Raw genomic sequence first — 14473 nt, 5'->3', positions numbered from 1 at the left:
TGCTCTTTTAAAAGTGTGATAACATTTCAGAACGACAGACCATCATAAACTTTTATCATAGGAGGAGAATTGTGTTTTTTCCCTAGTCTTGTTCTCAAGAAGAAAATGCATGTTCAGGGAACCAATTCAGAATTGGAAAAATTCAGTTCAGGACTTGAAGTTTGACTGATGTGGAAACTTCTTCACAAGACCAAAGAGACGGGAAAGAGCAGATCTGAAAAGTTCTTGTGTGCCTGAAAAGGTCTATTTTCCATCAATGCTAGCTGATCTTAGAAAAAAATATATATTATCTCTACCTCCAAACTATGTTTTCCTTAAAAAATTATGCAACTTTTCCAAAAAAATCTGGGTATAATTGGAAAAAAACCCCAAAACCCACTATGCAGCTTCCCAAAGAGCCAATAACAACCCTTTCAGCTCTTTCACAGGTAAAAAGCCTTGCTCTTCAGTGTTCACCAAGTTCACACCTAAGACACGAGGTCGGTAACTCCACACAAGAACGGGCCCTGCCAGATACAGAAATCCCACCTGTCAGATCAGGGACCATTGCTCTCAGCTACGATCAGATCCTGCTAGGGCTGTTCCTTGCCATGGGGAAGTCTGCAGATGCTATTTTGAGCACTTGGCATGAAACCCCTCGCTGGCAGTGCAAGGAAAGAGCACACTTGGGTTATGTCAGACAATCATTGCGCTTTTGGTCTCTACAGAAAAGTTTCAGCAGTCAGAGATGACCAATATTTCAAGGTAAACAGGTTGGTATGGTATAACTGAAGAAGAAACACGCTGCTTACAAAGTATGATAGCAGAGAGAAGCTATTATTAAATGTGCAGTGCTCTGGAGCATGGTACATGAACTGGGGGGCTGCCATAGATGTCTTTGTGCGAGAGTTTGCTGGGGTGGCATTTTAAAAGTGAGACTAACAAGGAGATAAATTGGAATATCACTTTGACTGCAAAATGCCAGGAACAGCAATAGCATTAGCGCTCAGAGCCTGCTATTGAGACTCAAAAAAAAAAACCCCAAAACAAGCTGTTTATTAAAAATCTTGAAATGGCAACCAAGCTCTCATGAAAACCTGACTCAACAGGGTCATTAGGATACACAGTATTTAGATGCAACTTCTCGCTTTTGCAGGGAGTCTAAAGGAATGACCTGCTGAACGTAGTCCCCAAGACCACCAGCATACACATAGTTTGCCCTTCTTTGCTGCACTAAGATAATAAGGAATACTAATTCTTTTCTGACTGTACAGAGAAAACTATTCAGCTCTAAGACTTCTTTAATGTGCTGTTTTCACACCGCTTCATGGAGTTATTAACTTCACTCAATGCCTACTGCCAGATACGAACAAGTATCCAGACATCTTCTAAACATTCATGATCACATGAAACATGATCTGCTCACCCGACATGTAGTTTAATCTGTTCCAGGACAAATTATTCCACTACACGTCCTTCAGAGGGAACGGAGAACCAACAGGAGGTAAAAATTAAGGCCTGCTACCACTGAGTGCTGAAGGTCTTTGAAAAGTCATTTACCTCCTTAATGCTTAGCATTTTACTTGCTGCTTGAAAGTTTCCCTGTCTGCTACTATTATGAGAACAGAAAATTATAATGGAGCAATCTCTATTAGTGTGAATTCAATTTTTTTCTGCAGGCTTTTATATGTATGTATATTTGCACACAGACATAGAAATTTTGTTTCAGAGACAAACGCAAATAACAGGCTTTATACTTAATGCTAAAGTGCTTTTTCCTAACCCCAAAGAAAGAAGAAGGCGAAGTTTTCTATTGTAAAGTAGATGGAGAAAGAGGATGGAGAAGAAGCTAAGAGGAGGTAATTTCTGTAGATAACTTAATATTCAGACTTTTCAGTTCATTAGAAAGATAATGATCTCTCTTTTTTAATTCTTGTAAACTATGAACCATTCCTCTTAAAGGGAGTTGTATTTGAGGTTAGCATTTATGATCAAGAACAAACTCATTATATTGTGTTATGCTTATATTTCTGTTAATACTTGTGTCTTTTTCATACTGTTCTCCCCAGGCGGCCAAAGTCAGCACATTCAGGCTAATGGACTAGAAAAATGCAAAGTATTTCAGAAGAGACACAATTTTGTTTTCTGTAAGGTTTCTCAGACCTTAGGGGAAGGATACATTAAAATGCCCCAAATAGGGTGAAAAGGATGGTCACAGGTATAGAGCAGCTTCTCTATGAAGAACAGCTGAGTTGGTTAGGACATTTCAGTTTATAAAAAGATGAGTTTGGTGAAACCTCATAGATACATGCCAGATCACGAGCAGCACGGACAGCATGGGTAGGGATCGACTCTTCACCATCTCCAGTGCAAGAATAAGAATTTCTGATAAACCCGGCAGGAGTCCACTTACAGCGCGCGGGAGGTGCCGACCTGTCGCAGCGCACAACGGAGCACAACAACGGGCACGGCAGGCACTCAGGTGCATAGGGGTCAGGGAGATGCTGCCTGGAAGAGAGGGTCCCCACACAGAGCCCACCAGAGGCTCGGGTCAGCACAAAGACAAACAAGAGATCCCGCAAACGTTGCCCCGGTGCCCAGGAGGGCCCGCAGCGGGTGGCAGCCCTGGTGTGAAGCAGCTCAGCGCCTCCAACCTGCTCATGCCTCCCCATGTCTCACTCAGTGGAAGACGCCGTCAGCATTATCAGAGTCACTTCTGACTATGGACCTCCAGAGACAAACCCTCTCCTCGCCTCCTCGAAGCAGCTCCACCTGACCCAGGCGACGCTGCCCACGAGCTTGCAGCCACGCAGGGAGCCCGCCATGCTGGCAAGGGTCCTCGCGGAGGCAGGCACGGGGCCTCTTCGCCTTGGTTACCCAGGGAGAGGGCACGAGGCAGGAAAAGGTCTTAAATTGTCAAGTCCGAATGGCACTGAGAGGGCCCGGAAGATGTTTTAGAATTGGGTCATGGGAAAGTTTTGATGGTGTCTTTGTGAAGCTAGGCTGCTTGGAGGCCAAGGACTTTGAAAACAGTAAAGCCACTGCTTGACGATAGTAAAGCAACTTTACAGGATATGGATAAAATATTTTAAAGTTATTTTGATCTTAATAATGTAAAAAGATATTAAGTGGTACACATTAGAGAAAATTTGGGTTATAAAAAGATATGCTTAAGGAATCACTTTGAAGCTTTTCCAAGAATGATGCCTTTTACGTTTGGTGACTCTTTCAGCCTGGCAGGTCAATGAAAATGCACATGGGATGGGATAACAAACTGCTGACCAGCATTTGTTTTATTATTATCAGAAATTATTCTCTGATAATAAAGTATGTTAATTCTACCCCTCAGTTGCTCTATAAGTAAGCCTGTAACTAATTATAAAGAGTTTAGCGTGACTAGTCCGAGTCAAATTTAGCAAGAGTAATTAAAACTTATCTAATCTCAGTCTCATCTGACAGCCAACACAGGAGAGTTTCTTCTGCTTTAAGCAAATTTACAGATGCTATACCAATTGCAGGAGCTGCAAAAAATCAGAGTCTTCAGAAATATGAAATAACTTGCCTCCTTACTCTTGTCCTAAATTCATCCCCTGGAGTAAACCGGTGCTTGAGACAACAGAGACAGATGTGGCATCAGAGCGGAGAAAGAACGTAATCCTGTAAGAGCCTTTTCAATAAGAAACAATATGCAATATTGGAAAGTGAAAACAACAAAACAACATTGTATAGGGGAATAAAGAACCTTCAGGTATATGTTAAAGTACCAGATGGTGAATGAAGGATGCAGATCTCTTAATGTTTCTAAGGACAGCCATGGACCATATCCAAAACCAACTACAACCAACATAATCCTACTTATCTCCGTGTGCTTTGGACTTGCCATAAATTAAGCAGGCCTTTAAGTTATTTCACTAAACACGCACCTTACAAGCAGGATAATCAGTTAAATGTATTGGAAGCTATTTTCTTTGTTGTATTTCACACAAACTCAGTTAAATTGAAGAAAAACTGGGGAAAAAAGGAAGCAAATTATACAATGAGTCGTTTTTTCCCCTCCTCATAGATAATGTATATAAACAACCACACAATTGAAGGAGATACTTTCCAAAACAAAGATGTCTTGGACAAGGAGTAAATATGGTACGACACTTTGCATCACACCTATTTCTGTTAAATCTGTCCACATAAAAATAGCAGCGATGATTAAAGAACGCCAGCAGCCCTTTAGCTCCGGCTGGCAGTTTCTTAACTTTTAACTTGTGGAAGTTAACATATTGTTGCTATTATAAATGGAAATAATCATTCAGCAGCAGAATGCTAATGACATTCCATTAAGCAGAGTGCCTTTCCCGAGCAGAATGGAAATATCGGCACCAGTTAGCCTTAGAATATGCACAGAAATACTTACTTTAAAAGGGCTTCAGCGCACAGATTTTTAAAGCTCATACGCTAGCACAGGCAAGACTTTCAGTGTTCATTTTTTGGTATACCCTCTTTCACATATACTTCTACAGCAATGCTGAAATAAGGCTTCACTAGGAGAAAATCTCTCAGCAGCATCACGTGCAACCACAGAACATGCAAACACGGGAAGCCCTAGCTGTGGTCAAAGTCCATGACACTCACGAAGTTTACCTTCCTCCTGGAAATAGCTCTAAACCAAATGTTTTGTTCTAGGTGACATTTATAAACCACAAACCACGTTGTTATACAGACCATATCAATAAATGGTTACAAATACAATATATCTATATTCTAGCCTTTCTGGAATAAACCTTTATCCTGGTAAGTACTCAATAAAAAATATCATTAGAAAATATCTGCATTAAATTTCATCTGAAACTCCCATGACTTCTTCCTTTCATAAAGCAAGAGACAGATCTACCCAACTGCCACACTATCAAGAAGTTGCTACAAATGATACAGACTTTGATGGCATGGTTGATCCAATTTGTTTTAATGCCTGAACACCATCTTAAGAATGAAAACATTCACTCGTGTAAATATGCTAGTTTTTCTCAATTGTAACCCTTTAAAGAAAATGATTAAACTTTGGAAAGTTATTAGTACTGATCATAATTAAATTTCTGTATTACAATGATTCATTTTCCTGCTCATACACAGGACTATAACTTTTTTTTTTTTTTTTAATTCAGGAGACAACAATGTATGCATCAATGAACTGCAGTATCTCTGTATTTACACTCAGACCCTGGAGGGACCACCACACCTCCAAGCAGGTTACGCAGAATGATCCACAAGGGCACCAGAGGTAACATGACCCTGTTTCATGCATCAGATACAAACGTGCCCTCCCTGGGGACCAGGGGATTGGTTTCAGGGGGGCCATGGCAGGGCCACCGAAGGTACACTGTGCAGACCCGCCAGGATGCGGACGTCCAGCACATCCTGCAAAACAAACCTTTAAACTAGTCCCTTCACCCCTGCGGCAGGAGCCCAACCGAGGCAGCCACGCAAGAGGCAGGAGACGCGAACCCAGTCCATGGTTGCACAACATCATGTGCCCCGAAGCCACGAGACAGGGCCAGCTCGCCCACGGGATCCCGCCAGACCCAGTGCCACTGCCGACCCTGGAGCTCCCCCGGACAGCTGAGAGCTCTGCTGAGGCTCCGTGCGGCAGCCCTTAGCTCCCCGTGGCTCCTTCCTCCCCTCCCTTCTGTGCACCCAACATCCCTTCAGGCTGGGTGACCACCCTCCTGCCCCCGCAAGCTTCACATCGAAACGTCTGCACAGGTAGGAGCCCCAAACCTGCATGGCCACACGCCAAGCGCTGAGCCATGCTCCATGGGCCCTCCCCATCCTCCGGTGGGGCACGCTCCGTCACCCCTCCAGCCTCAACTTCTGGCTTTGCTAGCAGCTATCATGGATTAAGCCTCACACCGCATCATCCTGTATATAATTGTGAGCATTAAAAAGCCTTCCTTTTACAAAATAAAATGTTTTTAGGATGTCATGCCTTTGGGCAAGAACACCTACAGCAAAAATGACTGCTTCTCAATAAAATCCCTTCAAAGGAGAAGGGTTTGAACTACCTCATAATTCTGCTCTCCCATCACCCTGAAGAAGTCTTCATTCTTTGTTTTACATTTTCATAAATCTGCAGCCCATCTCTCGTCAGCGTTTGTTCAGAATATCACAAGATACTCATAAGTCATTTATTTCATAAATCCCACTGCAGAACATGGCAAGATACCTTCTGGTGTATCACTGAAAAGCGTGTCACCTCTCTGGGCAATGTGTCACTTTGTCATGACAATACAGAAACCTTAGCTTCTTTTACAGTACTTGTTATAGTCTCTTGGCTGCACGGACAACCAACTCAGATGTCAAAACGGCTGAGCATCAGGAGGAGCGTGCGATCGCAAGGCAAGGGCGAAGAAGGGACACAGCGCAAGACAAACCTTAACAGCCTTGCTGCTCTCAGGTAGTTCTCTCTTAGTTTGGCACCTATCCACTGGTAGCTGTTGAAAATAGCTAAATTCTAAAAACAATAATTTCTAAAAACAATATTTGTATGGTTTGCAAGACAAGAGCAGGTTGTACTGCAAGACATTTTTGCCAGGAAGAAAAAAAGACTGTTCCATATTTCTGGTTCATAATCAATACCCAGTCTACAAGTCACCAGGAAGATGAAGCTGCATTATTACTGCAGCAGAAAGCACTGATGGGTTTAAGAAAAAATCCCTCACCATATAAGGGCTGTGAACATTTTCCCACTTAAGACAATGTGTGGGATCATATTCACAGACACAGAAATATGTTCTGTTCTCTGACACCCACAAGTCCTAGAACACTAGGCTGAAGTGCTGGCAAGAATAAGAAGCATTTGTTAAGTAAAAAACTGCCTCACATAATTAGAGAACTGCTGAAAGCTACCAATTTAGTACTCAGGTTTTAAAATTTTAGAATTTTTATTGTAACAACAGTTAAAGCTTCAGTACGGCTAGAAGTGGAAATGCATAACACCAGAACCATATGGCTTGACCAGTGTATCAATACCTGAGGCCAAATTAAACACAAGGTACAAAGAGATCTTGTCATCCCTCAAACATCACCTTCAGCAGATTTTATGCTAATTATACACCGAAGCTGCCCACCACGTAACAGGAGGCACCTTTCCACTGGAGGCGATGCGTTCCCCTACTCCATTGTCCTCAGCCTAGTCGATTTTACCGTCAACTTCTGCAGCTGAATTTCAGAAAGACCTCTTCCACTATGACCATGACTCCCTTGTGTCATACTTCTGCTCCAGTCTGTCAAACTGCCCTTTTATTAATATTAGCAGGGACCATAAATATCTTGCGAAGTGTCTACCGTAGATGAAAAGCGGCCTCTGTCTGGAAGGCTCCTGCTCCTCAGTGGACAAACCCCAAGAACAGCAGCAGCGAAGGAAAGATGGGAACGTGGTGTCGGAAACATAGGGGGCTTGAATATGGATTTTTTGATATATTTGAGATTAAAGTGACGCAAGAGAGAAGCAGATAGCATGAGAGGTTGGTAGGTTTTAATGAAGGGAAGAGCTGGGCATGGCAGCAGCCTGCGATTTGAGACATGGAGCTCCTGGTCCTGCTGAAGCAGCCGCTGCAGTTCCCAGCACCTGTGAGCTACAGCTCAGCTCTTCATTTGTAAAAAGCCACTCAAGTCTCCCTCCTGACAATTTTTCTCATCTACAGAGACATTCTCCTGACGTCTCACCTCATACTACTGCTTATTCAGCACCTACCACAATCAAGATGAACTAATGCAAACAGAAAAAGGAAAAGGCAACACCGATGATGGCCTCTCACCATGATGGCCCCTGTGTTCTTAACATAACACAAATAAATTAAACTTTTAATATAACAGTGGAGTTCCTTTAAGAGTACTTTGTGGTATCTCATGTTTCTTCTAAGCTTCCTTAAGTCAACTGCAGTAAAAAACTGAAAAGTATCAAAAAAGACGATAACAAAGCAAAATTTTAAATCATTTGAAACAGCAACTGAAAAATAATCCAAGTCAACCAAAGTTCTAAAAAGAGTTTAATTGTCCACTTCACACGCGTATCTCCCTGGAGAAAAGAGGATCAACCACATGACTTGAAGTCAGTGGCTACAGACTACTGATAATTACAGTTAATCAGCGGATAACGTCTGCTGTTACTTTGCTAACTGTGCCACACAACATGAACTTCCAAGAATACACGCGTTTCTGTTTATCAAAATGCTCTTCAGAGTGTATTTTATACTTGTAAGATCACTCTATGATTGCTCTATTTATAGCCTATGTCATATCTTCCAAGCATCAAAATTCAGGGACAAACTATGCGCCAAAGATTTCACAAGTACGTCTTTACGTTTTAAGCACATCATTGGAAAAATAGTAATGACTGCCAATTTACACTATCCCAGTGGTGTACGTTTGGTTCCTAACCATAAGTGTTTGCTCAACAAGTAGCGCACCCACAGCAGTCCCACCTACTGTTGAACACATTTGACTATTGGCCCTGAATAAGCTCTATTACTGTCCTTCACCCATCTGAGGCAGATTCAGATTTTTTCTGCCCACTAACTGCTATGCTTTTAGAAGGACAAACTTGCTTTCCTCAAATTTTCTTTGCACTAGCTGTCTTTTTCATTTTTTTCCAATAAAATATTTGGAAAGAAATAGCATTTTCCTCCAATAAGCTTAAACTCACATAGCTATGTATTTATTTCACTCTGGATAGTTTACTAACTGAAAGATGTTTCTTCTCATGATATAAAGGAAACGTTCTTCCCCTTACATAAAGGAAAGCTTTTCTGTGCTTAGAAATTCCCTTCCTCCTTTACTCACCATAACTCGATCCCTTAACGTTTTAACTGCTCCACCTCACCAGATCACCTCTAGAGCTGTACATAAAGTCTATGCTCCTTTTCAGCCATAATTTTGTACTTCCCTATAAAATTGCTCACCCTCCAATGACAGCTTCTCCTTTGGGCCAGGAGATCTCTTGGATGAAGTTTCATCCACTCTTCCTGACCGTTATATCTCTACCTTTGACTTTTTCCGTAACGTTTAAACCAGTCGAGCTGAAAAGCACATATCCGACCAACGAAGATGCGCACTAAAACACTTAGGACTTATCTGCTGTCAACAAATTGCTGCACTCCCAGAAAAAAAAAAAACGGATAAAAAACTAGCAGTTCTAAAGGACTTTTCATAGGATTTGATGCAATCTGCCATGCCAGCAAATTAAAGCCTACAGAAATCACTAAAATTAGAGAGAGGCCAGATGAAAACTGAAGACGCGCAGTGGCTCTAGGAGATCTTTAAATAGAGCTTAATACAACATTTGGGGGCCTAGTCTGTGCTCAGCTTAGTCCTACTGGGTTGTTAGTTTGTATCATAAAGCAGCATCGAATATTTTTGGTATAGTTTTCTATATTACATTTCACACGGTTTTCAATACGCACTTTCAAATACCTATACAATGGGCCATCTTCTTTGCCAAGCGTCTACACTAGTCTGATGGATTAATACACTCTCACGTAAAGGAAAACATTTTTTCTTATACTGGACAGTCAGTCACGTGAACGGGTAAGTCACACCATTACAGGGTTTTGTATTAGTTGAACGCGTAGTACACTAAAATTCACCATTTCTGAAGCATTATCCAACCTTCACTGCACATCATCAGCCCTCCACTCCTATCGGCAGTCTCAGACGCTAAATGGCAACTCCTGGGAAACAGCATCCGTCTCACGGCCCCCTCGCATCCGATCGGCGAACCCCATCGGCCAGGGCAAAAACCGCAGGGACGGCGTGTGGCCGGGCGCAGAGCTGCCCCACAGCCCCCGGCGGGCACACGCAGCCTCCGGCCGCCCGCACGCGCCGGGAGCTCTGCGAGGCGGCGGGGTGGGCGAGTGTCTGTCTGCTGCCTGCTTCCATATGTGGGTTAATCCCTATTTTCTGGGTTTAGGCTGAAGTTCAGTGCACTGCAGTATTTCCCATCCCTGGCGTCCGTTTTAAGACCAGTGCACACAACCATCACTTTGTACTGATGCACATACCTCAAGGGCAATTAATTCCTTGTTAATCTGAAGTTTTGTGGCTTTAACGGCAAGCACACACCGCTGTCTTGAAATTCCAGATAGTGGACAATCTTCCTTTTAAAATGCCTTTCACAAGCGTCTACTACTTAAAAAAAATTTTAATCAATGATTAAAAAGTGTTGATAAATTCTTATGGGACCAAGGAGTGAAGAATTTGCTCATCAGCACACGCGACTCCTTCCTTTGATGGGCTCCCACAGTTGCCACAAACACTGTTCCTGCCATCTTCCGAGCAGCTGCCTGCAGCCAGGCTCCGCAGAAAGAAACAGTTGCTTTTTACCTGCTGTTCCTTACTTGTTAAACAGTTGATATATCATTTACAATTATTAACGATTATCTGCAGAAATTGGTTTAATATAAAGCCTTTTTTAAATATGCGCATCATTTGTATAACAAAACCACACAAAAAAGCTCCTCCTCTGTGAGATATTAGAAAAAAATTACTGTTTGCGTGACTGAGAAACAGTTTTCCACGTCAAGCTTTAGCAAAGGTTAAAGTTCAAATGGGCATCAAGCTATCATGACACATCAAGATATCTGATTACAAGATCACTAAATTAAAACAGCTTTTAAAGTACAGACTGCTTGAAAACAAAGAAACCTTCTTTCACTGGTATTGCACAGAAAGAAGAATACATGACCTTCTCCGAAGTCCGACTCCCTTTCCCTCTCATAAAAACCTACTTATGAACTGCAGCAGCATTAATGTTCTTATCAAAGAGGTCATGTTTTCCAACATACACAGTTTATTTATAATTATGTAGATGCTGAAATCAGCCTGCTGTTCATATTTCTTTAAGAAAGTCTTGCTACTTCCAAGTGAGTAGCTGTAATATGTAATCTAGAGGTTGCCATGGCAAGCATACATTCTCGGTTGGGTATCACAGTAAGCCGATGCGTAAGAGCAAAATCCACGAGATTAAGTCACTTCTCTCGTCGCGTAACAATGAGAAAAATGCATTTATCTATCCCTAAACACCAAAAGCACCCAGAACACCTCAGGGTAAAAATCAAGAGTGGCACGTGGCTCAAGCTTTTAGCTGAAGATCAGAGACGTACAAAAGAAAAAATGATTTAATTATAGCAATAGGCAGCCTAGAAATAGCCAAGGTATATATTATTTTTATCTCCCCAAAACCAAGAAACTTCCAAGGGCGCTTTCCCTGACACGACCCTTCACCAGTCCAGCCGCGGAGACAAACCCTGGCCAAGCCCGGCCATCTCGCCGGGCGCTCGGTGCTCGCGCCCCGCGCCGGCACCCCGGCCGGCGGCGGGGGAGCTGCGGGCCCCGACGCCCCGCGCCTGCGGCCCACCGGCACGCGCCGGGGTCCCGGGGGTGTCCTCCAGACTCAACGGGAATAAGGATGAGCTCATACCTATTGTCCTACGGCTCTTGAATTACAAGCAAGCAACTTCCAACACACGCTACCCTTCCTCCAGGCGGTCAAGAGGCAAAAACCCGACGGTGTCGGAAGAGAGCTGACGGCGTTTAAGCCCCACGGGCGCGAGGGGCGCCCCGGCCGCTGGAAGGCGACGGCTCCGCGCTGCTGCCCCTCCGCATGCCTCCGCCGGGCGCCGATGCTCCCGCGCAAGGTGGGAACGCTGGAAAGGGCGCAGAATTTTCCAGGAGCTTTGCCGAGCTCGAGGGCTTAGTTGAGGGAGGTGAAAGGCAGTGAGGGTGGAAACCCCCCGAGGCGGCGGTACCGCGGCGCCCCAGCCGCCGGGAGAGGCGGGCGCGCCGCTCCCGCAGCCCGCAGGGGCGCCGGGCCCGGCCCCGGCGGCGCCGCGGGAGCCGCCTCCCCGGCGCAAGTGCTGCCGCGGCTCCGCCGCCTCGCTCCGCGCCCCGCGCAGCCCCGGCGGGGCCGCTCCGCCGGCTGCCGCCCCCGATCCGAGGAGCGGCGGCTCCGCGGCCGCCGGGGCAGCGCGGCCCCCTGCGCGCCCCGCGCCCCCCGGCCGCGGCGGTACTCACGGTGCAGGCGGGAGCGCGCGTCCATGCGCCGCCGAGCCGCGGTCCGGGGGCGCGGAGCGTGCGGGGGCGCCGCCAGGGCTGCCCGCGCCCGCGGCTCGCCGCCCGCCGCCGGCCGCGCCGCGCCGCGCAGGACCCGCCCCCGTGCGCGCCGCGGGGCGGTGCCCGGGCTCGGACGCGGAGGCGGCGGCGGCGGTGGCGCGGGGCGGGGCCCGCTGCGCGCCCGCGCTGCGCTGCGCGGCGGCGCCGCCCGCCCGCCCGCCCGCTGCCCCGACGGGGCGCCGCGGCCCCTTCCCTGGCCGGCGGCGGGAGCCGGTTTCGGCACCTGCACGAAGTTGCGTTTCGGCCCCGGCCTCCGGGCCCCGCCTGGGGCTGCCGCGGGGAGGGTGCCCGGGCTCAGCCCCGGGGCAGCGGGGTGGCCAACACCGGCGCGGGTGGCCTGCTGCGGCCCCCGAGCGGACCGTCAGTACGGCGGGCAGCAAGAGGTCGCGCGCGTCAGACCTTCGCTTACTCACGTTAGATGACTTGGTGTCATATCGGTGCACGTTTGGAGTTACTGGCCGTTGCTGGGTTCTCTGTGCAGCTTCGTTGGCGCGCTGCGGAGCGGTTATTGCAGCCGGCAAGTTATCGCGGGGCAAACATCAGGCTCTCTGCAAAGCCTGCTTCGCACCTGGCGTTCAACATTTGCTGTCCACCTCCTCCGTTGCTCCTCTCGGAGGTTTCAAACGTTCCCCGTCGCGGGTGTTGCAGGGGGCGGCTCGCGGGCAGGAGCCGGCAGCAGCCCCGGGGTGAGCGTGCCGCAGGCTCCCGGCAGCGGGGCAGTCGGTGGGCCGCACTTTGCTGGGCAAGTTCCCAACCCGACTTGCCCGGCAGTACGGCAGCTTTCTGCCATCAGAGAGGGAAAGCGTTTATTAGGAGCTGGAGAGAATCGTCAGAGACTTAATGCCCGGTACAGAGGTTTTCATCCCTGTTCGATGTGGCTAATCCCCACGGCAGAGGTAAGCTCTTCCCGCTGACAGCATCTGTGGCGGGCGGGCGGGCGGCGGAGGTCGAACGCCTCCCGCGGGAAGGCAGCTGGCGCGGACGCTCCCCTGCCCTCCTGTTCGCCTGGATGACTGGAGTGGGAACTGAAATCTGGCCCCAGATAGCTTTGCTCCACCAAAATTTGCCTATTCCGAAGCAGCTATTGAACGGTTTCATTCCAGCCTGGGATGCAGTCTTCAACTTCAGCAACAAAGCGTTTGTTTCCCCAGTTAGTTGCACTCTATAACCCTACGAGGCTTTAGTTATCATGCGTTTTCTCCAGGTTGGTTCCTGGGGTTTTGCGGCCCCAGGAAGGCAGGATGCATCTCCCCCGCTGCACGCAGCCGGCCGCCCCTGCGGCCTCCGCGGGTCTAGCCAGCGCCAAGCCGAGTCCTGCCCGTGGCCTGGGGCACTCGTGGAGTTACCGCACTGAGAAACGAGCGTCGCACACCGCTGGGGACTCGGCCAAGGGACAGACAGGCTCCGGCCCTCCGGGGAAGGCCAACGCCAGCCCACTCGGGAGCGACGAGGGCATGTCAGGGGCAGCTTCTGCTAGGCAGATGATGCAGATTTATCCCCCGCGAGATCGGCCGCACCACGAGAGCATAGGGTGTGTTATAGCAGGGAGTTCCTCTCATACATTCTCTAAAAACCTGTGAAACATCTCCAAGATTTTGCAAAATAAAAAGCATTGGAACCGGCAAACGCCTGGAAAACTCTTCTCCTTACCAACAAAAGGCAGCTGGATCCTTCTGCCCGGTAACGGCAAGCGTTGAGAGGGAGAAACCCTCAGGCATTGCCTTGCCAGAGCTGCAGCCAGAGCAGGGAGAAGCAGGAACAATGCAGGTTCTCCGGAGATGAGGAGAGGATCAAGGCCCCACGAAGGCGATGGCCCTAGAAGGGGCGTGTAAGGGTAGTCCAGCTCTAAAGTTAGGGCTTTAATTCCTGCTCCACAAGACTGAGATTTCAGCATTAATAACAAGACTGTCCTCTTCCAGACACCAGCCCTGAATTATCATCCTATCGTCTCCTATTGGAGACCTTCCTGAGCCTCTTGTGTTTTTCCCATGGCCTTTGCAATGGCGTTTCCTGCTCTTCCATCCTCAATTTTGTCTATGAATAGTCATTGCAATGTACTGTAGGGTCATTTTCATCAATGCAAGACATGCAGACATGCAGGGCGGTGGGGAGATGCTGCAGAGATGGCAACCAGCGCGAGACCCTGGACAGACTGCCTGCCTGCTTGGGCAAAACCCAGCTCTGCTAGAGGCAGCGGAGGGGAGCAGCTCCAATTTCAGTGGCCACAGCTCTTGCCCATCAGGCCAGGGGCCGAAATCGCCAGCGCAGGAGCGTGCAGTGCCCGAAGGAGCCACCCGAGTCCTAACGTTTCTGCTGTGGTTGTGGCGAGGGACCT

The 14473-nt window shown here is 47.5% G+C and overlaps 1 protein-coding gene across 1 annotated transcript in view; it reads right to left on the bottom strand.

Moving 5' to 3' along the window:
- The window catches only part of LRRC7 (leucine rich repeat containing 7), a 195723-nt gene extending 183586 nt beyond the window's left edge, over positions 1–12137 (bottom strand). The window contains exon 1 of the mRNA XM_068953511.1: positions 12040–12137. Within this exon, the coding sequence (XP_068809612.1) occupies positions 12040–12064 (25 nt within the window). The 5' untranslated portion in view covers positions 12065–12137. The remainder of the gene's footprint in view (positions 1–12039) is intronic.
- Positions 12138–14473: the final 2336 nt, after the last annotated feature.

This window comes from Struthio camelus, chromosome 8 (assembly GCF_040807025.1).
Source record: "Struthio camelus isolate bStrCam1 chromosome 8, bStrCam1.hap1, whole genome shotgun sequence".
Taxonomy (NCBI): domain Eukaryota; kingdom Metazoa; phylum Chordata; class Aves; order Struthioniformes; family Struthionidae; genus Struthio; species Struthio camelus.
This window is presented reverse-complemented; position numbering and strand designations above follow the sequence as displayed.